This window comes from Nuphar pumila, chromosome 10 (genome assembly GCF_984573655.1).
Source record: "Nuphar pumila chromosome 10, dmNupPumi1.hap1.1, whole genome shotgun sequence".
NCBI lineage: Eukaryota > Viridiplantae > Streptophyta > Magnoliopsida > Nymphaeales > Nymphaeaceae > Nuphar > Nuphar pumila.
Window position 1 is genome coordinate 16,528,585 of NC_143258.1, and position 24,560 is coordinate 16,553,144.

At 39.9% G+C, this 24,560-nt stretch overlaps 1 protein-coding gene across 1 annotated transcript; it reads right to left on the reverse strand.

Annotated features, from left to right (window-relative positions):
• Positions 1-16,440: 16,440 nt before the first annotated feature.
• LOC149823507 (uncharacterized) lies at positions 16,441-17,187 on the reverse strand. Its single transcript, XM_090018341.1, has one exon. The coding sequence runs from the start codon at positions 17,185-17,187 to the stop codon at positions 16,441-16,443; it is 747 nt and encodes a 248-aa protein (XP_089874467.1).
• Between the last annotated feature and the right edge of the window lie 7,373 nt (positions 17,188-24,560).

The following is a 24,560-nucleotide window of genomic DNA, read 5'->3' on the forward strand; positions in this document are numbered from 1 at the left end:
TTCTCCCAAATCCGATTTGTATAGCTTTCCTTTAAAGGTTTGAACTTCTACTCAAACTATCCTGTAAATTGGTCTAGAAAATCCGAGTTCTGACCCGAATTCTCTTTCAAAATCCAATTCATCGAGTCTTTCCTTGAAGATTTAAATTATGATTCGAACCTTCAGACCGAACCCAGTCTTACACCCGTCCGGTTAAATCCAATTTTCAAATTGGTCCCTTTTATGAAATCCAACCTCGCCTTGGTTGCCTTACCAAATATCGTATTGGTAATCTTTCAAAAAACCAGTGCTCGTACTGGTAGTCTTTTAAAGCCCAGTGCTCAAACTGATACGTTCTCAGTTGAACCAATTTCGGCCTTTGGGCCATTCAATCACCAATGTCGGCCCTTAGGCCATCCAATTACCACCTCGGCCCTCGGGCCACCCAATTTTCAAATTTTCAATTTTGACCTTCGGGTCACTGAATTTTCAATTTTGACCTTTGGGTCACTCAATTCCCAATTTCGACCTTCGGGTCAATCAATTTCCAAATTTCCAATTTCGACCTTCAGGTCAATCAATTTCCAATTTCCAATTTCCAATTTCCAATTTCCAATTTCCAATTTCCAAATTCAAAATTCCAATTTCCAAATTTCCAATTTCCAATTTCCAATTTCCAATTTCCAATTTCCAATTTCCAATTTCCAATTTCCAATTTCCAATTTCCAATTTCCAATTTCCAATTTCCAATTTCCAATTTCCAATTTCCAATTTCAAATTTTCAATTTCCAATTTCGACCCTTTTTGGTCACTCAATACCAATTTCAATCATTTCTCTTGCGAGAGACCCTTTTCACAGGGAGAGTTCGAGGGAGCTCGTTCTTTTCGCATGCAATCCTTTGTTCACTTAGCCCCTTTTTAGGGAGAGTTTGAAGGGACTCGTGTCTTTGTGAACCATTTGCAAAACAAAATTCCAATTTCATACAAGGAACCCTTAGTTTAGGGAGAACTTTGACGGAAGTTCACTTTCCTTGTAATCCCAATTTCATACTAGGCCATTTCATCAAGAAGGACCCTCCTTTCAAGGAATGTGATGGACTCACTCTTTCATGACCAATTCACCGACCTCACCATTACCGGCCCCCTTTCCATAAAAGAAGCCTAATGTTAGGAAGTTTTGACGAAAGCTTAATTTCTCTTTGAAAGTTCGTTTTGCAAACACCTCCTCTTCAGGGAAGAGAGGAGTAATTTCTATTTCCCATTTCTGAATCTTCGCCTTTGGGGAAAGGAGAAGAAAATTTTTGTCACGAATGCGTTGAGTCGTGCTTTAAAAGCTCGCTTTCACCAAGGATTTCAAGAACATTTTGCCAATTTGTCATTAAATATTTGTTGATTTCAAAAATTTTATTGCACAAAAAATTATTACTTCGGAATACCTCCAGTATTACTTTCGAAAGGACAAAGCTTTCGCGAAAAAGGATTCAAAATTCAAAATCTTTCTATTGACCAACCAAAAGGACGTAGAATAAATCCTCGATATGGCCAGCAAAGGAAATTCAATGTTGTCGCAAAGCCATAAGTGATCGATATTGATCACAGTCAATGGCACATTTTTAAAGATCATTCTTGGAAAATAAAAGCAGTCAAAATATCCTGGGTGACACAGAAAAATCCATACAATCTCCATATCTCCTCAATCACCTAAGCTGCAATTAAATATCTGCAAAGGGGATATCTCAATTGTCGTCAAGATGAAGACGAATTATGCGAGCTAGACCCTCAAGGCCAAAGAAGATTTGGATCATCTCCAAGATGAAGGAGTTTGTGACGTATCCTTTCAGGGAAAGTTCAGATCACCGCCAAGTTGAAGGCGACTGCGATGAGCCTCCTGACAAACCCTAAAGGATATTTAATTTCTGCTATCACCAAGACATTTTCATCCAAAGAGCCAATAACTGTCAATATAATCCTTGAGAGAAAAGAAGGATCAGAACATCTCTGAGATGAAGGAGTTTGTGACGTACCCTTCAAAAAAAAAAAGAGAGAGAGAAAAGTCAGGACATCTCCAAAATGAAGGATGATGTAATCCCTCAAAACCCAAAAGAACTCTAATTTTGTCGAAAAAAAAAAGAAAAAGAAAGTGGGCAGAAAGAACATCATAAGAAAAGAATCCCAAGATATCAGACTGCCGAATCTGCCAAAGAATCCTCTTTAAATTTTATGAAATTCTATTATCAATATTCTTTCACCAATTGCTTTCATAATATCAAGAATACTCTCTTTTCTGCTCATATTAAGGAAATTGATAGCTTCCTTGAAAGAAAGCCAATCATAAGCAATTTGAATTCGAATCTTGATTCTACGGAGTTAAGCCCAATCAGAGGTAATACTTCAGGTAGAAAAGAGGGAATATTTTCAAAACAATGTGCATCATTTTCAATTATTTTGAATCAATAATAATTTTCAACATTTTGATAATATTTTCTAGCTATCCTGGCGTGAAGCGAGAGCCTGAGGTTCATCTTTGGCGCATCCTGACATCAGTTGTTATCCCTTTTAGGACTTGATAACGGGAGTTTTCAAGATTCCTTCCCTTCTTTGATATAATCTGAGCACCTGGGCTCTCAGATTCGCACACTTCCCTGTGTCCCCACTGTCCCACAATAGACAGTCCAATTTCGGCTTGAGGTTAAACCACAAATCATTTTCTTGCAAAAGGTCATCAATTTCAAAAGTTATTTAGTCTCAGCAATGAGGCGTCCAAAATTCAAACCCCTTTTCAAGCTTTAGGGACCCCAATTTCATCCTTTTGCAAAACCTCTATCGGATTCATTGTGCGGAAGTCCGAAGGTCCCATCATGGGTTTTTCTTTCGAGAATCTCATTAGTTTCATTTTCTGCCAAATCAGGTTAAGGGTTAAACCTGAGCCTCATTTTGATGAGGTATTTCATTTTCTGCCCAATCAGGTTAAGGGTATAAACCTGAGCCTCACTTTGATGAGGTATTTCATTTTCGCCTAATCAGGTTAAGGGTACAAACCTGAGCCTCATTTGATGAGGTATTTCATTTTCTGCCCAATCAGGTTAAGGGTTAAACCTGAGCCTCATTTTGATGAGGTATTTCATTTTCTGCCCAATCAGGTTAAGGGTTAAACCTGAGCCTCATTTTGATGAGGTATTTCATTTTCCGCCCACTCAGGTTAAGGATACAAGCCTGAGCCTTATTTCGATGAGGTGAATCTTCTTCTTTATTCTCCATTCCATGTCTACCATCATTATCTGAATTAATTCTTTCACACCCAACCAGATTTTTCTAACTAGGGCATTTTTATAGCCCAAATTTGGTGTGTTTTCTTTGCCACTAAGCTCGGCCTTACACCGGCTTAGTAGCAAAGAGGGGCATCTGTAAACACCCCAAATTTTTACCCTCATCCTATGTTTATATATTTCATGTGTCATTGCATATCATTGCATGCATTCGGCATACCATTTCATTACATTGCATAGCATTGTATGTCATTACATCTCATTATCAAGATCCAGCACTCCTGTTTTCAAAATATTTAATCCAGATTCGGGTTTTAAAACTTTTTCTTTCAAAATCAATTTCAAAACCTGGGTTTTTAATCAACATTCTGTCATTTGCCAACCCCGAGGATCTTATATTTTGAAGAATTTTTCTCAGAAAATGATCTCGATTCATTTTAAACTCAATTTTCAACTAATTTCAATTCTCAGATGAGACCCATTTAGGTGGTGTCGCTTCTGGATTCCTTCATTTATCAAAAATCTCAAAAATTTTAGAGTCTTAGTTGGATCAGGACTTTGTATTTTCATCTTTTTGATCATTTTCAAAACTCCATTTTGATTTTAAACCAGTTATGGTCATATCCCTTGTCCATTTCCTCTATTTTTGCCAAAATCTTAGAGTCCTAGTTGGATCAAGACTCTTTTTCCAGAATCCAGTCGGATCATAACTCTACTTTTTACTACCTTTTCTACCTGTTTTTGAGAAAACCTATCAAAATCCTTTGTTTTTGGCAAAAATCCCAGAGTCCTAGTTGGATTAGGACTCTTCTTTAAGAATCCCAGTCAGATTAGGACTTTTCTTCAGAGTTTCAGTCGGATTAGGACTCTTTCTTTTGTCACTATTTTTACCTGTTTTTAACAAAATCTTTCAAAATGAGTCAAAACTGAGAGTTTTAGTCAAAACAGGACTCTGTTCAGAGAGTCCTAGTTGGATCAGGACTCTGATCCTGATTTTAATTTTGAGAGACTCTTTCAAAAATCTTTCCATCTATCAAAACTATTACACTTTTATCAAAGAATTTCAAAATCCTGAGGTTTTATCCCAGAGTCTTGATCAAATCAGGACTCTACCCCAGAGTCCTGATCGAATCAAGACTCTATCCAAAATTGGTTTTCTCACTCCATTTTCACTGGTTTTTCAAAAGCTTTGCTTAAATTTCATCATTTGCTTATCAGAAACCAAAATTTTTAGAGTTCTGATCGAATTAGGACTCTTTCTCAGAGTCCTAATCAGATCAACACTCTGAACCAAAACTTCAATTTCATCCTGTTTTTAACTGATTTTCAAAATTCTCTCATTTGTTTTCTCAGAAAATCCAAAAATCTGAGAGTCCTAGTTCAATTAGGACTCTGTCCCCAGAATCTCAGTTGAATCAGAACTCTATTTTATTTCAATATTTGTCATTATTTTCACTATTTTTACAAGTTCTTTCATCCGTTTTTCAGAAAATACCAAAAAAATCTAGAGTTTTAATCCGATCAGAACTCTGTCCAAGAGTCCTAATCCAGTTAGGAGTCTATCCTGAAGTTTGTTTTCACTTCTATTTTCATTCATTTTCATTTGTTTTTAAAAAATTAGGTCATTTTACAGAGTCCAGTTAATTCAGGACTCTATTTCGGAGTTTTAGTTGAGTTAGGACTCTAACCCTGACTGCATTTTCTGCCTTATTTTACCATTTTTTTTATAAAATCTTTCAAAAAACTCCTTCATTTGGCTTTTAAAATCCAAAATCTCAGAGTCCTAAAAATTCAAGACTCTAGCCTAGAGTTCCAGTGCGCTTAGAACTCTATTTTCAAAACTTTGAATTTCAACTGTTGATTTTAACCCTTTTTTAAAGCCATTTTTAGTATTTATTTCAAGTTTTTCAAAACTTCGATGTGGGGCCCCCTCAATTGGCGCCATATCTAGAGGAGTTCTAACTCAGTCAAGACTCTGTACCATTTCAAACCTTTCAATCTCAAAGTCTACTTTTGAATCTCTTTTGAAAAACCTCTCATTTTCAAGTTTTAAAATCATTTTTGAAAATTCAAGTGGGGCCCACTCGGGGTGGCGCCACATTTGAAGAAGTCAAGGTTAGACTAGGGTTAGTCATTGTCCTAGTTAGGCTAAGGGTTTAAAGGAGTCAAAAGCAATTTTAAAAATCCATTTTATTTAAGTTTTAAACCATTGGTTTTTAAAGGTTTTAAATTCAAGTTTTAAAAACCAAATGTGGTGCCACATTTGGACTTTCTAGGGTTTAATTAGGTGTTAATTAGGGATTAATTAGAGTCCATTTAGGTTAGAATTCTCCAAAAAAATTGTCCTCCCCATGTGGTTTATCAAAAACAATTAAAAAGAGTCCAAAAAATCAAAACTCTTCCTAAACAAATCCAAAAAAAAAAATCTATAAATAGGGGACCTAAAGGGGGTCAAAGAAGCTCTTTTCTCTCTCAAATTTTTGTGGCTTCTCTCTCCTCTCCAGCACCTTCATCTTCCTCCATTTCAGCTTCAGCCCCAAGGTGAGTTTTTTAATATTATTTTATTATTTTTTTATGATTTTTTTTATGATTTTATATTAGATTTCACCATTGGCACCTCCCCTTTCATGGATTAAACCATGAATTCATCCTCAAGAACCTTAAGTTCAATTCAAAAAGATAATATAACCCTATTCTATGCTGTTTTCCATGATTATAATCCATTAGAATCATTTATTGCATTGTTTTTTATATTCTTAACCAAGAAAACATGAGATTTATCTGATTAAATGGATTAAATCCATGGTTTCAAGGGTAAAAGCAATTTCAGCCATGGATTCCCTGTGTTTTATTTATTTTTTTAGCATATTAGTGTTTATTACATGTATTCCATCATTAAAATCAATTTTGTTTTGTTGTTTAGATAAATTTTATGATTTTTCATGATTAAATCATATTTTTTTTAGTGTTTCTTAAATTTCTGTAGATTTTAATTTCAGATCAGTAGAAAGCATGTTAGTTTATATTGAAATAATAGTTAGAAATTATTGATTTTTTTATATGTAATACACGGATATGTCAGTGAACTACTGTAAAAAATTTGGATGTTTTGGGATTCGGGAACCTTAGTAATAAAATACAAAGTCAAATCGGGATTTCTGTTGACTAAAATCGTTGTTTAATTTCAAGCCTAACTTGCAAATGTGTTATTTCTCACATCCGATATCTGATTTAAAATCCGTAAAGTTCAGTGGCTTTATGTTAATATGAGATAGTTATTATAAAATTTTGATAATTTTTTGCTTTTGTTTGGTATTTTTCCTCTGTCAGAGAATCAGATTTAAAATTTAAAACTTGTTAGGATTTACCAAAACCCTAATCTGACTTGTAATGATCATAGATCTCAAACCGTAGATCTGATTCATAATCTGTAAAAAGGAAGTTCATTATTTTTGTGTATACTATTTACTGATAAAAGTTTAGAAATTTTTTATGAAGGCTGTATTTGTTTCTATATTTTCAACAGGAAGTACCTGTTTTAACCAATGTTAGATTCGTTATATTTTAGTCCAGATTGCCGAAAGGGTTTCTCCCTCATCGAAGATTGTTTTTCTGATCTGTAAAAAAAGGATTCTTTGTTTTTTTGTCTAGTTTATCTTTGTAAAATTTCAGAAATTTTTATGGTAGATTGGCCCCTGATTTGGGTCTAACTTTGAAACTGGTCTGTGACCATGGGTAAAAATAGCTTATTTTAGGGTTTTAATGCAATTTTTGAATTGGAATAATGTCAAAAATATATTTTTATGATTCCAATCTGATTTTAAGGTGATAACAAGTGCAGTGGTCGATTTTTATCAAATTTGGAATTCATTTGATGCTTAAATCAATCAAATTGCAAAACAGGGTGCCTACAAGATCCCGAAACACTGCCAAAATCGTGATATTTGTGATATTTCTTGATTTTCATGTATAAGCTCATAATTTTAGGGTTTGTTCATGTTTAGAATCTTATTAGTATGTTTCAAGTTTGATTTTATGTTTATTTCAATCATAAATCCCAAGTTTTTACCAAAATCTATTTCAGAAAACCCTGATTTCAAGGCCATAGTCTTGCTATCAGGGGCATTTTGGTCATTTGACCTCAATTTAGAAATTCTAAACCCTAATTTTTATGTTTTTAATCATTTCATATCATACTTGGTTTAATTTATCCTTATTTAAATTTCAAAAGTTGTATTTTACAAAATATCTTTCTGAAAACCCTGGTTTCAAGGCCATAGTCTTGCTATCAGGGGTATTTTGGTTATTTTGACCCCAATTTCGAAATTTTAAAATCCAATTTTCATATTTCTTCAATTTTATTTCATATTTTATTATGTTTATTTCAGAGAATCATGGAAAAAGGCTTATATCTAGAGAAATCCAGTAATTTCTAGATATTACTAGATAAATCTAGAAAAGGCCAACATATCTTTACTAATAAGTTTTCTAGTTTTGCAGTTGAAGACTTTAATTTTCTGTATTTAAATTTAATTAGTGATGTAAATTGTAATTAAATTTGGAATAAGAATTTCAATTCTTGCATAGAATAGGATGCATTGCATATAGTTTTAAATTTTGATATATAACTGCTATGTATGCCAATTCATGCACATTATTTATAAATCCACTATGGTCTACACAAATGACACGTGCACAAGCTCTTATGGAGTTGACAAACTCGGTGGAATTTGTATTTATGGCCATAGTTAGAATACGAATGAGACCCAGATTTGTGATCTTCGTATTAGCCACATTCAACCTACACTCTTAGGTTAACTTCAAAATGCACTGCATTTCTCAAAAAATACAAAAGGATTTTCTCAATTCCTTAAAATCAAGTCTTTCAAATCCATATTCATTCATTTAATTTATTTTCAAATTCCAATTCCAATTCAGAGAAATCAATTTTCTTAAAATTTTCTAAGTCTTACTCAGAAATCAATTTTCTCAAAAACATTGAGTTTTCAAAGGATATTTCATGTGTTTCTCAAGTTCAAAATTCGATTTTCTAAGTTATATTTTCAATTTCAAAGTTTGAATTCAGAGAAATCAAGTTTTTCCAAAGTTATTCCAAATTTCTGAGAATCGATTCCCACAAAACCCTTATATTTCTTCAGAAATCGATTTTCACTTTCTCAGAAACATTTTCTCAATCATGATTCACGATTTTTAAAGGACTTCTTTTCCAAGAATTTTCCAAGTATTTCAAATATTCAAAGCAAACATCATATTTTCAAATCTGCATTTTTCAGAAAATTCATAGCACATGCCTGATTCTTTGCGCATTTAGAAAATAGAACACGATTTAGACAAGTTGAGCAAAGCTAAGAACACTCTTGATCCTTGGTTCAATTACCCTTGGTAAAGGCTCCAGGAACGGTTGAACCTCGTACCGACAGGCGAGTCCCATTCTTCGGAATTATCCTGCATTTTAAAACAGAGGCGAGTTATTTTCAAAAACCTTTTCAAAGGTCAGTTTGACTTGCAAAAGTAGAAATTTTGCGATGATAACAGGTGGCCGCGTGAGGCTGAGCACGTAAATGGGCAGACCAAGTCCTCGTTTGCGTACCCCACAGAGCCCACGAGGCACGATTACCTCGAGAGGAGGTATGACTTGAAGTTTGAGCCTAAATAAGATAAACCTGTCGCACCCCATTCACAATTCGGTCACCCAGGGAGAGGGTGAATGGTACAACCCTGAGTGACGTGTCGTTACTACGACTTGTTCTTTTGAGGAGCCGATGTGCCCTTTGACCTCCAGCCACTCGAAGTTAGGGAGGTCAAGGTTTCCCTCTACAGGGACCTTTGCTACTGCAGTAGTACGGATTGCAATCCTTTGCCCCTGCGAAAGGTTTCTCTTGGCTGCGTGTCGCCCGCAGGTGGTTGTCTCAGTCTGTAGCATCCCTGGTTACCACATTAGAAATTGAATAATAGACGTCGGGTGTGTGTCTCACAGAACTCGAGGGTTTTCCTTCGCGTACCCGAAGGAGGTAAAAAGATTAACATAAAGACTAACCAAACAGACTGACTTACTGTAGTTGTTACTCTAGAGCAGTATATACTTTGGTTTGGTTGCTACACTCTATTGTTCAGTTTCTACTCTATTACTCTAGTTGCTGCACTGTTACTTACTTTGTAGTTTTACAGTCTTGTGGCACGTGCACCTACCTGACACACACTTGTACCTTTATTTAAATGTTTCTAACTGTTCCATCATGTTAGTTATAGTCTGGTACTTAGCACACTTGTAGCATGTTGTTTCCCTTTTGCTTTTCCATAAAAATGATAATGCAAGGATGGTTTGTCTCACCAGCTCGCAAGATTAGTGACCCCGTTTTATGGAGATACAGGTGACGAGTAGATGCAGCGCGATGCGATGACGCACAGCAGGACCCTTGAGACCCACACTTCACAGCAGATTCTGGCTTCTTCTGGTTTTGGGGTTTGAGGGGTTGTTCCTCTCCTTTTTGTGAGACTGTTCCTTTTTGTACCCCAGTCTCTTTTTTATATCATTGTAAATACTGTGGAAATGAAAAATACTTTACTTGTTTTGTGGCTTAGTTTTCTCACTGTGGCTCGCTCAGACTTGCGGCCTTTGCTTTACCCCTGTTTCCCTCTTTTACTTCCTTTAGTTGCTTTCACTTTGTATATCTTTCAAAAAAAAATTTTTTGCTCAAAAACCCAAGGTTTTTACAAGGTCGGGGTTTGGGGCGTCACACGAGGTCTAAAGCCAGCTTTGCGGACGAAGGTGTACACGCGTGCACCGACGACAGTAGAAGAGGCTTTGGAGACAGCCTCCTTATTAGAGCATGATTGGATGGAATCTTAGAAGGCTTCAGCATCACGACACCAGCAGCAGCATCCAGGCCAAAAGAGTTGGCCGAGGAAGAGACAGTTTCAGAAGAACCAGGGTGGAGGGAAGTTTCATCCTCCATCAAAGAAGAATCGGAACAACAGCAACACCAACCAGCTACAGTACCAAAACCGAAGGCCTCAATATCACCATCAGCAGCGCCAACAGCCACAAAAGCAGATCACTGCGGCTAGTTACCCAAAGTGCACCACAGACCATTCAGGGCGACCCTGCCTACGTGACACGGGCGGTTGCCTTTATTGTGGCAAGATGGGCCATTACATCAGGAACTGCAGGAAGAAACAGGCGGATGACCAACGAAGAAATATGCCAGGAACTTCTCAGCAAGTGCAGCAAAGGCAGCCTCAACCGTATCAACAACATCAACCGAAGCAGACCAACCAGAAAGTTATTGCCGGACGTGCGTACGCGGCAATTGTAGAGCAAGTGACCAAAGGAGAGTTGGTCCAAGGTACTATCTCAGTCGTCGGACATGCAACTTTTATATTATTTGATTGTGGTGCTTCACATTCTTTTATAGCTGCTAGATTTGCCCGTACTTTACCTTTGAAAGTAGAGTCCTTGAATTACCCGTTGGAGGTTCGCACTCCGACTGCTGAACAATCTTTTTGTGATTCGTACATTCCGAGCATCGAGGTGTCAGTGGCAGGGCAGAACTTGTCAGTTGATGTAATTCTGCTAGACATGATGGAGTTCAATGTCATTCTAGGCATGGATTGGCTTTTTGAGTATCATGCTCAAGTCTTTTGTCGAGAAGGCAAGGTTGTTCTTTTTCAGCCTGATCGTTTTGTCTTGGAGATCAAGCTTCCTCGACCCTTGCGCGATAGTCATATGATTTCTTCTTTTAAAGCTCAAAAGTATCTGCGGAACGGGGGTACTGCATTCTTGGTCAGTATTGCCCCAGTCGAACCCGAGATGGTTTTGATTGATGACTTGGACGTGGTCCGAGAATTTTCCGATGTGTTTTCGGAGGAATTGCTTGGGTTACCTCCGAAGCAAGAGATCGAATTTTGTATCGAGTTGTTGCCTAGAACTACACCTATTTCCAAGGCACCGTACTGTATGGCTCCAACAGAACTTGAGGAATTGAAGCAACAGTTGGAAGAACTCTTAGATCAGGGTTTTATTCGACCCAATGCTTCTCCGTGGGGAGCACCAGTGCTATTCGTGAAGAAGAAGGATAGATCCCTGAGGTTGTGCATCGACTATCGAATGCTCAACAAAGCGACGATCAAGAACAAGTATCCATTACCCAGGATCGAAGACCTTTTCGATCAGTTGCAGAAGGCGAAGATTTTCTCAAAGATTGATCTCAGGTCGGGTTATCATCAACTTCGTATCCGAGAAGATGACATTGCGAAGACAACTTTCCGAATGAGGTATTGTTTATACGAGTTCGTGGTGATGCCTTTCGGCCTCACGAATGCTCCAGTTGCATTCATGGATCTGATGAACCGGATTTTTTGTCTGTTTGTGGATTCGTTCGTGATAGTGTTCATCGATGATATCTTGGTCTACTCAGAGAGTCCTGAGCAGCATCGAGAGCACTTACGTATTGTTTTAAGTACTCTTCATGTAGCGCCCCCAGATTTCCCAACTTGTAAAATCCTTTGAATTTTTTTGTGTAAACTTTTTTTTTGAAAATCAGATATGCAAGTGCTTAAGAAGCCAAAAGGGAAAACAAGCGAAAAACCCTGGACGACCACTACAGGTGTGAAACAACAGTTAAATGAAACAACTTTTTATTTAAATACATTTTACAAGTGTGCAACTCATTCCCTTATACAAAACACTGTCAAGATCCAACAAGTGAGGTTCAGAGTCCACTGCGGCACACCGAGCTCCATCGCACGCCTAAGTAAACCTGTATCCTCATAAAACGGGGTCAGTACTCTTTCGAGCTGGTGAGACAAACCAAACTCAAAGTACCAAAGTGTGGAAATCGAAAGTAAGCTATTCAAGACATACATAGCATGCTTATTACAATAATTAAGCAATTATAGCAAGAGCAAGTACAAGGCTACACATGGATCTATCCGAGAATGTAACTAACATGAATCAGTGCAATAGGCAAAGCATGACCAATTAACTACGACTATTCATTTCATGGTTCATGTCAAATAGTAAGGCATGCATCAAGGAACATAATTAAACGATGTATTGACATGTGTAACAAGGTATGCACCACAGAACATAAATCTCTAAGGTAACCATACAATAGACTGTGTTATGCAACCAAATGTGTCATCATGAACAATGCACAAGTACAAGTGGACAAATATGTGCGACGCGCCATAAGTGCAGAACCAGCTAAATGATGATACCAAACATTACACATTAAGATGAGACAGTTAGAAGCATTTGTCTCGATAAAGCGTGACTCACGAGCTGTGCCAAGGTTCATAACCCATATGTTGCAACCATAAGCGAGCTCATCTCGCTAAGTGGGACCATCGCCCACAACAACTCGCCACGGAGTTCCATGTGTCGCACAAGTCTCATAAGACTGCGATTATAAAAGTGTGCCTCAAACTCCCTTCTTACATAGGGACAATACACGTAATTTGCCATTGTAATATGTACAACCAAGTAGAGCAAGCACAACCATGCGACTGCATTCGTATGAGTAAAAGCTTATGTACTCAAGTGTGTGGCCGTGTAAGCCTATCAAACACCATCACAAACCACGCCACAAACACAAGTTAATTCTTTTAACTAACTACATATATACATTTGCGTCGTGCCTTGTAAGACGAGGGAATTGTCAATGCTATACTTATTTCATTTGGCATAGGCCAATGGTTCCTTAACAATGCAAAACCCTTATTTGAAGGCATTCGATAAGGCATCAATCTCAATTACTTTGCGTACTATGCTGCAATGAGCATATGCATAGAGGTACCAATATCGATGTGTTTACATTCTTTTATTTCGCACTTTGCTAAGATGTCTAGCAAAACATAACCCGTGAAGATACCACAATTGGTGTCGTGCATTATATGGCGAGAGGCCTGCCATACCTCTTTTAGTTACGTAAAACCATAGGTTATTTAAAGGCATTAAAGAAGATATTGCTTGTAAGCATTTTGCGTTCCATATCGAAAGTGGCACCCGTGCGAAAGGGTTAAGTCCATACAATCATATCGATGACATTATCGTTTATTTGCGCAAATATAACTATATATATTATTTGTTTTGGCAACCGTGTGCTATTGTCGAAGCCGTAACGAGTCAAAAGTGGAAATCATTGGGGTATTGGACCCCGTGCTGCATAAGCACACACGCAGCCCCCATGGGCTGCAACCCGGAGCTTACTAAACAGACCAAAACGTGCGGCAAGGTGAAGGGATGCCCAGCTATTGAGCTGGATTGACCAAAACCAGGCTCGACACCTCAGTGCCATGAAGCACTACACACATACAGCAGACCCGGATGCAGCTATGAGAGGAAACCAAGTCTGGACCGACTGGTCCAGACCTCATATGTGGCTCAGCCACCATAGCTCAAACACCAGGGGTGCGGGCCTGCAGCCTGCACCAGGTAGCCGAACCACCTGCTGCAACTTCGTTGCAGCCGGACCACCATGAAACGGTCCAGGTCTGGACCGACTGGTCCAGACCCACATGGTGGCATGCTGCCACCAAGCGAAAGAGTTGTAGGCCCACGGCCTGCACCTAGCTACGGTCCCATGTGTTGCAGCTAGGCTGCAGCAGCCCCAAGCAAACAACTCTTAGCTGGGCACAACAATGAGCCCATAACCGAAACTGGGTTCAGTTAGGGGCCTTTAACAGGTCTGGACCTATTCGGTCCAGACCATGTTAGGCCAACCGAAAAACCCCAGCCCACATAAGTGGGTGCTGGCATAAACTGCGCCAAACAGAAATAGGGACATAGATGAGACGTCCCTCAACTGAACATTGTTCGGTACAAGCACTGGGACACGTCTGGACCTACTCGGTTCAGACCATGTCTTGTCCGAGGAGAGCCCAACCACTCTGGCTCAAGCTGGTGGGCTCAGCTAAGGGTTATGCCAACCCAAAACAAAGGAGGGCACCCAGGCGGACCCGTTTGTGGTCGGCCTAGGGTCACCCGAAAGCAAAGGTGCGTCCAAAAATTTCTGGAGGCCCAAACAGAAAACAAAGGGTAGAAGGAGCGAATGTGGCTTAGTCCGACCTGCCCTAGGGCTGACTCAACTACACTCGGTCTGGGCTAACCCTGCTGGAACATCCAGCAACAGGAAATAGTCAATGGTACATGCGTTATGGTCAAAAGGACAGAAAATGAAGTGCTAAACGCAAACGTGCAATTCCACCACAGCTCGGCCCGTTTAGCCCAAGCCAGCAGCACCGAAAGTGGGGCTAACCCGAATGGATGGGTTTGCTGGGCATGAGCCATCCGTGGCCTCCTTGCCAAACACATAAACCTTAGGAAACCCTTAGGATGTCACTCATCAAACTGCCAACGAAGAAGGAAATGCCATAAACTTAAGGAAAACCCATTTAGCGATTTCATGCTCAAACGGAAGTTCATTCTCAATGTATGCAGCCTATTCTCATGAAATACATAAATGAGACTCAAGGAAACGGAGATGCTTAACCAAGGCCTCATTTGTAATGCATGCAAACTGGCTCAAAACAAAGGTCAAGGTAGAACAAAAACTAAACTCAAATGACTTCTTGGTAACTATGCTCCATTGCATATCAATGTACATGCATTCGTGCTAAAACGAAAACCCACAAATGGGTGCATGCAAAGAAAGCTCATGAAGATACAAAACGCCTAGGAATTGCTCAATCCGAAAACCACGTTTGGACAAGTGAAGGAGTGTCTCACCTTCACGGCTTTGCAATGGAGGAAATGGAGAAGGGAGGTGCTGCTACGGTTTGGAGTCTCCACACCACACACACACGTTGGAGCTAGAGGAGAGAGGGGAGAGCTAGAGAAGAGAGAGAGAGGAGGCTCCAAGCGAAATCGCCCAAGGGGTGAATGCCTCTTTCTCTCTCTTCAAAGCTTAAGTAGATAGGGTTGAAAACATTGGATGGCTAGGATTAATCCAGCCTAGATGGAGGGCTGGGGTGCTCCACGCCCCCCTCCTAGGTATCCACGCCCAATGCATGTCATGCATTTGAAACATTCCAAAAATCTTTCAAAAACGCCATTGCAAAGTGCCTTTAATGTTTGAAAAATTTACAAAAGGGCCACCCCAACTCACCCAATCAACTTTTATCATTTGAATTAGTTTGAAACAATTACAAAAACACCATGGAGCGCAATCCCCATGGTCCCCTTTATTGGAAAACGCCTTTCATGATGAGCTTCAAGGCTCATCATGAGTTTTGAAAAGAGGAAATGACCAATCGTGGCCTATACTTCAAAAGCCATGCAAATCTTTTCAAAAGTACCACCCAGCTGGTCAAACCCTGACCAGATGGTCAACCATAGACAAAATCGTCCCCCTAAAGGGGCGCACATAGGGTTTGGGTCCTCTAGTTGACTCGGATCCAAATCCAAAATTGCCAAATGTAGTATTTCAAAACAATGCTTATTTAATGCAATTAAGTAATAAATTAATCCCAACAAATCCTTTGGTGCTCTTTATAATCTTAATTAATATGAAATGCTCGATGACTCTCAATACAATTCTCATCCGATTGTGAGAATTAAGCGTATTACGATTTGGGTCCGAACTTGGGTCAAAACTCGTAATTCACATGCACTGACAAGGTTTTTATGTCGTATAAGTCCCAAATTCGGGGACAAACCATAAGAATATATTATCAATTAACCCTTAAAGTTTCAGAAGCTAATTCGTCCAGAATTAGGCACTTCTTACTTACATAGTATATTTACGTGATTTTTGAGTCACGCGTGCAAAGCCAAAATACAAAGCACATACAATTTTCATCAAATTACGGGCTATAATGTCATAATTACACAAAAGCATACAATTTCAATATTAATTAGGCAGTAAATTCCTCAGAAAATTCATGGGTCTTACATTCTACCCTCCTTAAAAAGGATTTCGTCCACGAAATCACAAAACAACAAGTAACAACAAAATGGTCAGATCTCGTCTGACAGCGCCTAATCAGCAACAACTAAGTCTGTCGAAGACTTCTCTAGACAGAACTTGGCAATATGCCCAGGTTGTCCACACTTGAAACACTTGTCATCGAAACGAGGACAAGCTCCAAAAGCGTGATCTACGTCACATTGCCGACACTTCCGCTGGACTTTCGGTCGCTGGGGTCGCTTTCGCTGGCGATTTGATCGTTGAGGTCATTTCTGCCGGACATTCTGCTGCACTTTCTGACACTTCCGCCCTCTAGTAGGTGGCGAGGACTCCACCCCACTAGGTTTCTTCTCAGCTGCAATCACGAAAACTTGAGCCTGATGCTCGGGTCGGTCTTCATCCAACAGAGTAGCTACCTCAATAGCTTCTTCGAGCGACTTAGGCCCGCTAATGAACACCTTAGTTCTTAAAGTAGGCCTCAAACCACAAGCGAACTTCATTCCTCGATCATGTTTCACAACATAAATGTTTGGACAATATCGTTCCAAACAACGAAATCTCGTAATATAATCTGACAAGGTCATCGTTCTTTGCTGCAAGTCCAGAAATTCTTGCATCTTCTTACTGCGCTCGTGTTTCGGAAAATAAGCAGAGTTAAAAACTTTAACAAATTCTTCCCACGTAACAGTCACGTCCTTGAATCTGATCGAAGAAACAGTGTCCCACCACTTCTCAGCATGGTCTTTCAAGCGATAAGTACCAAAATCTACTTTCTTATCTTCTGGGACATCCAAAACACGGAAAATATGCTCTATCTCACGTAACCACGACTCAATGGCTTCAGGGTTTGTCTTACACGTAAAAGCAGGAGGATCTAATTCCATGAATCGCTTATACGTAACTGTGCTACTATTCTGCACACCATGGGCTACGTGCTGAAGATTCTCACCCATCTGATGCATAGCAACCACTTGCTGTTGCACAATCTCTGCAAGGTCGTTCACAGTGCCCATAACGTCGTTGCATCTAGTCTTCCAAGTCATCTATCATGACAGAACGACAAAGTAAGTCAAAAGGTAGGTCTGAAAAAAACCTTACTCGCTTAATGGTAATCATGGCAATCAAGCAAAAATCATGAGCATACAACACACATAATTCAAAATGAAACCACTTCACAGCTCAATCGTGCAACACAACACGACAAAGGCACGTTCTACAAACGAACTCAGGCGACACCAAACAAGGTTGCTATTGCTAAAAAATCACTATTCTAGACGACAAACGTTAGAGAAACACCATTCTAACAAAACAAGGAGAGTCATCATCACATAACATGACAAAACACGAGAGTCACCATTACTCATCTAGCATCATCACAAGATCTCATTTATCGTAACATCGTTAATCTTATCCTTGTTAATCACATCATCGTTAGGGAATCACCACCCTAGTGACATCATTAAGAAATCACCATCCTAATGGCATCGTCAGCGAATCACCACGCTAACGGCATTGTCAGTGAATTGCCATGCTGACGACCTTGCTGGGGAATCACCATCCCAGCAACCTCATTAAGAAAATCACCATCCTAATGGCATCGTTAGCGAATCACCACGCTAACGGCATCGCTGAAGCGTCGCCACTACGACGGTATCACTGGAGAATCACCACTCCAATGACCTTCATTAGAGAATCACCACTCTAATGGCATCGTCAACGAATCACCATGCTAACGGCATCGCTGAAGCGTCGCCACTCCAACGGTATCACTGAAGAATCACCACTTCAATGACCTTTATTAGAGAATCACCACTCTAATGGCATCGTCAGCGAATCACCACGCTAACGGCATCGCTGAAGCGTCGCCACTCCAACGGTATCACTGGAGAATCACCACTCCAATGACCTTCATTAGAGAATCACCACTCTAATGGCATCGTCAGTGAATCACCACGCTAACGGCATTGCTGAAGCGTCGCCACTCCAATGGTATCACTGGAGAATCACCACTCTAATGACCTTCATTAGAGAATCACCACTCTAATGGCATTGTCAGCGAATCACTACGCTAACGGCATCGCTGAAGCGTCGTCACTCCAACGGTATCACTGGAGAATCACCACTCCAATGACCTTCATTAGAGAATCACCACTCTAATGGCATCGTCAGCGAATCACCACGCTAACGGCATCGCTGAAGCGCTACTCCATTCAGCGGCACAATTGGCTCTACCAGGAATCACTTCCTGAGCGAATGCACCACAATCCTCCAGACAGTGGTGGGGGAAACAAAAATTCCCGCAACGCTCTCTCATGAGCAACAACATCCCAAAATCGGTGTTAACAATCCCCAGAAAACAACCCTCTTAGGAGTCAAATGCCATCACCGACAACACAAACGCGACCTGCTAAGCGCGTAACAACATATACGTTCTCATCGTCAAGAACGACTGGGGAAAATCACCAGTATCCGCCAACGGGATACGCAGAGGCTCACTGGCACAGACAAGGCTTCCACCTTTCTATCCAAAAAGGATCGCATCAAACGAGATACCCTTCATCAAAGACAGGGTCACGAACAATTCCAACGAGTTTGGAAAAGAGGGAAAACATCCACTCCGAGCCTCACACGACGATTCTCATCAAAGCCATCTCGCCTTCAATACGATAAGGCTAGAAGCTCGATAATCGCTACGATGTATCGATCGTCTCCACCACACAATATGGAACGAGAAGGGCAAACTACGCAAGTAGTCCCCTAGGTCTCAGTCAAAACTCCAACTCTCACAATAGTTGACTCGGATCAGCTTGGGAAACTAGATCCGCAAGCATGATCGAACCCTTAGGTTCCAATAATCGATGTCTTAAGCCCGATATACGAGGCTTAAACATGAAACTGTGTCTCGCATCAGAAGACACCCGAAAAAAAAACACACAATTCATTAAATCAAGCAGAACAAGCAGTCAAACAACAGAAACTGAATTCAAAATACTTACAGTGCGATGGCTGATGTGTGAAGAGACTTGAACCACACTTCTTTATCTATTTTAAAACACTGCTCTGATACCATTTCTGTAGCGCCCCCAGATTTCCCGACTTGTAAAATCCTTTGAATTTTTTTGAGTAAACTCTTTTTTTGAAAATCAGATACGCAAGTGCAGAAGAAGCCAAAAGGGAAAACAAGCGAAAAACCCTGGACGACCACTACAGGTGTGAAACAACACTTAAATGAAACAACTTTTTATTTAAATACATTTTACAAGTGTGCAACTCATTCCCTTATACAAAACACTGCCAGGATCCAACAAGTGAGGTTCAGAAGTGTGGGTTCAGAGTCCGCTGCGACACACTGAGCTCCATCACACGCCTAAGTAAACCTGTATCCCCATAAAATGGGGTCAGTACTCTTTCGAGCTGGTGAGACAAAACAAACTCAAAGTACCAAAGTGTGGAAATCGAAAGTAAGCTATTCAAGACATACATAGCATGCTTATTACAATAATTGAGCAATTATAGCAAAAGCAAGTACAAGGCTATGCATGGATCTATCCGAGAATGTAACTAGCATGAATCAGTGTAATAGGCAAAGCATGAGCAATTAACTACGACTATTCATTTCACGGTTCATGTCAAATAGTAAGGCATGCATCAAGGAACATAATTAAATGATGTATTGACATGTGTAAAAAGGTATGCATCACAGAACATAAATCTCTAAGGTAGCCATACGATAGACTGTGATATGCAACCAAATGTGTCATCATGAACAGTGCACAAGTACAAGTGGACAAATATGTGTGACGCGCCATAAGTGCAGAACCAGCTAAATGACGATACCAAACATTACAGATTAAGATGAGACAGTTAGAAGCATTTGTCACGGTAAAGCGTGACTCACGAGCTGTGCCAAGGTTCATAACCCATATATTGCAACCATAAGCGAGCTCATCTCACTAAGTGGGACCATTGCCCACAACAACTCACCACGGAGTTCCATGTGTCGCACAAGTCCCATAAAGCTGCGATTATCCAAGTGTGCCTCAAACTCCCTTCTTACATAGGGACAATACACGTAATTTGCCATTGTAATATGTACAACCAAGTAGAGCAAGCACAACCATGCGACTGCATTCATATGAGTAAAAGCTTATGTACTCAAGTGTGTGGTCGTGTAAGCCTATCAAACACCATCACAAACCATGCCACAAATACAAGTTAATTCTTTTAAATAACTACATATATACATTTGCGTCGTGCCTTGTAAGACGAGGGAATTGTCAATGCTATACTTATTTCATTTGGCATAGGCCAATGGTTCCTTAACAATGCAAAACCCTTATTTGAAGGCATTCGATAAGGCATCAATCTCAATTACTTTGCGTACTATGCTGCAATGAGCATATGCATAGAGGTACCAATATCGATGTGTTTACATTCTTTTATTTCGCACTTTGCTAAGATGTCTAGCAAAACATAACCCGTGAAGATACCACAATTGGTGTCGTGCATTATATGGCGAGAGGCCTGCTATACCTCTTTTATTTATGTAAAACCATAGGTTATTTAAAGGCATTAAAGAACATATTGTGTGTAAGCATTTTGCGTTCCATATCGAAAGCGGCACCCGTGCGAAAGGGCTAAGTCCTTACAATCATATCGATGACATTATCATTTATTTGCGCACATATAACTATATATATATTATTTGTTTTGGCAACCGTGCACTCTTGTCGAAGCCGTAACGAGTCAAAAGTGGAAATCATTGGGGTATTGGACCCTGTGCTGCATAAGCACACACGCAGCCCCCATGGGCTGCAACCCGGAGCTTACTAAACAGACCAAAACGTGCGGCAAGGTGAAGGGATGCCCAGCTATTGAGCTGGATTGACCAAAACCAGGCTCGACACCTCGATGCCATGAAGCACTACACACATACAGCAGACCCGGACGCAGCTATGAGAGGAAACCAAGTCTGGACCGACTGGTCCATGGGTCAGCCACCATAGCTCAAACACCAGCGGTGCGGGCCTGCAGCCTGCACCAGGTAGCCGAACCACCTGCTGCAACTTCGTTGCAGCCGGACCACCATGAAACGGTCCAGGTCTGGACTGACTAGTCCAGACCCACATGGTGGCATGCTGCCACCAAGCGAAAGAGTTGTAGGCCCATGGCCTGCACCTAGCTACGGTCCCATGTGTTGCAGCTAGGCTGCAGCAGCCCCAAGCAAACAACTCTTAGCTGGGCACAACAATGAGCCCATAACCGAAACTGGGTTCGGTTAGGGGCCTCTAATAGGTCTGGACCTATTCGGTCCAGACCATGTTAGGCCAACTGAAAAAACCCAGCCGACAAAAGTGGGTGCTGGCATAAACTGCGCCAAACAGAAATAGGGACATAGATAAGACGTCCCCCAACCGAACCTTGTTCGGTACAAGCACTGGGACAGGTCTGGACCTACTTTGTCCAGACCATGTCCGGTCCGAGGAGAGCCCAACCCACTCCAGCTCAAGCTGGTGGGCTCAGGTAAGGGTTATGCCAACCCAAAACAAAGGAGGGCGCCCAGGCTGTCCCGTTTGTGGTCGGCCTGGGGTCACCCGAAAGCAAAGGTGCGTCCAAAAATTTTTGGACGCCCAAACAGAAAACAAAGGGTAGAAGGAGCGAATGTGGCTCAGCCCGACCTGCCCCAGGGCTGACTCAGCTACACTCGGTCTGGGCTAACCCTGATGGAACGTCCAGCAACAGAAAATAGTCAATGGTGCAAGCGTTATGGTCAAAAGGACAAAAAATGAAGTGCTAAACGCAAAGGTGCGATTCCACCACAGCACGACCCGTTTAGCTCAAGCCTGTGGCGCCCCAGAATTTCTACTCGGAAAATCCTTTGGATTTTTTGGGATTTTTTTTTTTTGAAACCAGAGAGCACAAGTGCAGAAAACCGGAAGGGAAGGACAAGTGGAAACTCTGGGCGGCTCTGTAAACACCCCAAAGTTTCACTCACCACCCTGACATCTCCCTCAATCGGCCAATTTCAGTTCTCCATGATCAATGAAGGGCAAAATGGTCATTTTTTGAGATTGAACCTTGCAGAAAGTCTAAAATTTCATTCTTGAGCCTCAAAATTTCTATATTTAGGTTCCGAGACATCTTCAAATTGCAAATTTTCAAAATCCTATTCCTGACAAAAAGTTAGAATTTCCAATTCTAGATTCAGAATGACATTTCATAGAACATGTCTTTGCATAGCATTGCATGAACATTTCATATCATGTCATTTCGAGGTCTAGAAACTCTCGATTTCAAAAATTTTAAATCCATATTCAAGTTTTAACTCTTTTCAAAATTGATTTTAAAACCCTGGGTATTCAAAATCGCCAATCTTTCCCATTTTACCCCTAGGACTTTTTAATTACAAAAGTTTTCTCAGGAAAATAATTTGGATATTTGGATATTGATTTTAAAGATTTTATCTCAAAACTTTTTGCAAAAAGATTTTAAATCTCTTTACAAAATTTCTGTATCTCCTTTATCCATATTTTTGCCCTGAAAATCCAGTTTTTTCTAAATTCTTGAAAACAAACAAAGTTTTATCTCATATTATAAAAATACAAAAAAAAAGAAGTTATTTCTTCTGCTTTTTATTTTCAAATAAATGGAGCGGGACCCGCCTTTGAACTAGCATCATACTTAGATTCTCAGGTAAGTTTCTTGTTTTCAAGCGGGACCCACTCGAAGATCGCACCAATTGGCAAATTCTTCTTTTTAATTTCTTAATGTTATTTATTTATTTTTATTTTTTTTAGTTAGTAGGCCCACACACATGTGGCACCCCAATTGAAAATAAAAGATTTGCAAAAACAAAATAAAACTTTATTTTGCAAAAGGATTTTAAAAGTGGGTTGAGGTGGCATTTCCATAAAAGCCTCTCATTTATTTCACTATTCATTTTTTTTTATTTTTTTTTATTGATTTGCTTACATAATTTTTTTTTTTAAAGGAAGCAGCCTTAAATGGCACAACTGAACTTCCCTAAAAATAAATAAATTTCATTTTACCTAAAACTTAGGTAAATGAAATAAAAATTTTGAAAAACACAAGAGGCGCCCCTTTTGAAAACGACTACATTGAATATTTTAGTTTCGAAAATCTTTAAAGAGATGTAACAGAAGCTTTGAAAGGATTGCGATTTTTTTTAAAGGAAGCTGAAAATCTCTTTAAAAGAGGGAGAGCCTGGCCGATTGAGAGGAGGGAAATTTGATTTTCTGGTCTTTTGGTTTTCGCAGGAAACGCCATCCAGCGTGAAGACCATCCAGCAAGACGTCGATTGCTGCATCTTCTTCAGCCCATCAGCAGAAGTCCACAAGCATCTCCACTTAGCGTGAAGAGGAATTTCCAGTCCATTTCCTTCAACCCATCCAGCTGCTGTACATTTTTCTTTTAGCCCACCAGCTGAAAGTCCAAGAGGCTGTCGAACATCCATCTTCAGCCCAGCCTACCGCTGTCCAGCCCAGCGTTTTCATCCACTTCAGCCCAGCCGCAGGAGAACCAGTGTTTTCATCCATTTCAGCCCACCAACAGAGGAAACTCCAGCCAGCGTTTTCACCATCTACCCTTTCTTCAGATCATCATCAGAAGAGCCAGCATACCATCCAGAAAGAGCATCCATCTTCTTTCAGCATATATCAATCCAAGGTATTGATCATAAAGAATATGGATTTTTAACGTGATCCCTATAAAAACTCAGCAAGCAAAACCCCTTACTTTCTTTGACCGTTGCCCTCATTTCTTTTCTTCTTCATTTTATCTTCCCTGTTTACCCTTTCCCTGCACATTTCGTTGTATATCCTAAAGCATGGCAAGTAGTTTGAGTTGTCCATAGCAGCATCAATGCCATTTATTTGCAATAACAAGCGTTGGCTATTACCTCTAAAGCCAACACTTATCATAGGGTTTACGTTTTGTTCCTCATATATCATTTGCAAAGTCTGATTTAAATGCATATTTGGTTCATTTTATGAATCCGATCTCTTTGTTAAGGCAATAACATTCATGAGTAACAAGTGAAACAACCCTGTTTCAGAGGCTTTGAATTTCAGTTCTTTCTGTATACTTCTGTATTCTATTAATTTCCTGCATTATTTCCTGTTGCTGCCAATGGTTATGACAACATCTTTGCTGCAGATGATTCCAGCACCTTATCATGCTATGTCTTATATTCCTGCATTTTGAATTTTATATATTCAAGTTGAGTTTATAGGATTACCTGATTTTGTCTTGCTTTTAGTGTATATATTGGCTATATCTAGATGCAGCCCACCTCTGTGGATATTATATTAATCATCTAGTGCTTTCTGCAAAATATAAAAAAAAATAGTTATGAACCACAAATTTT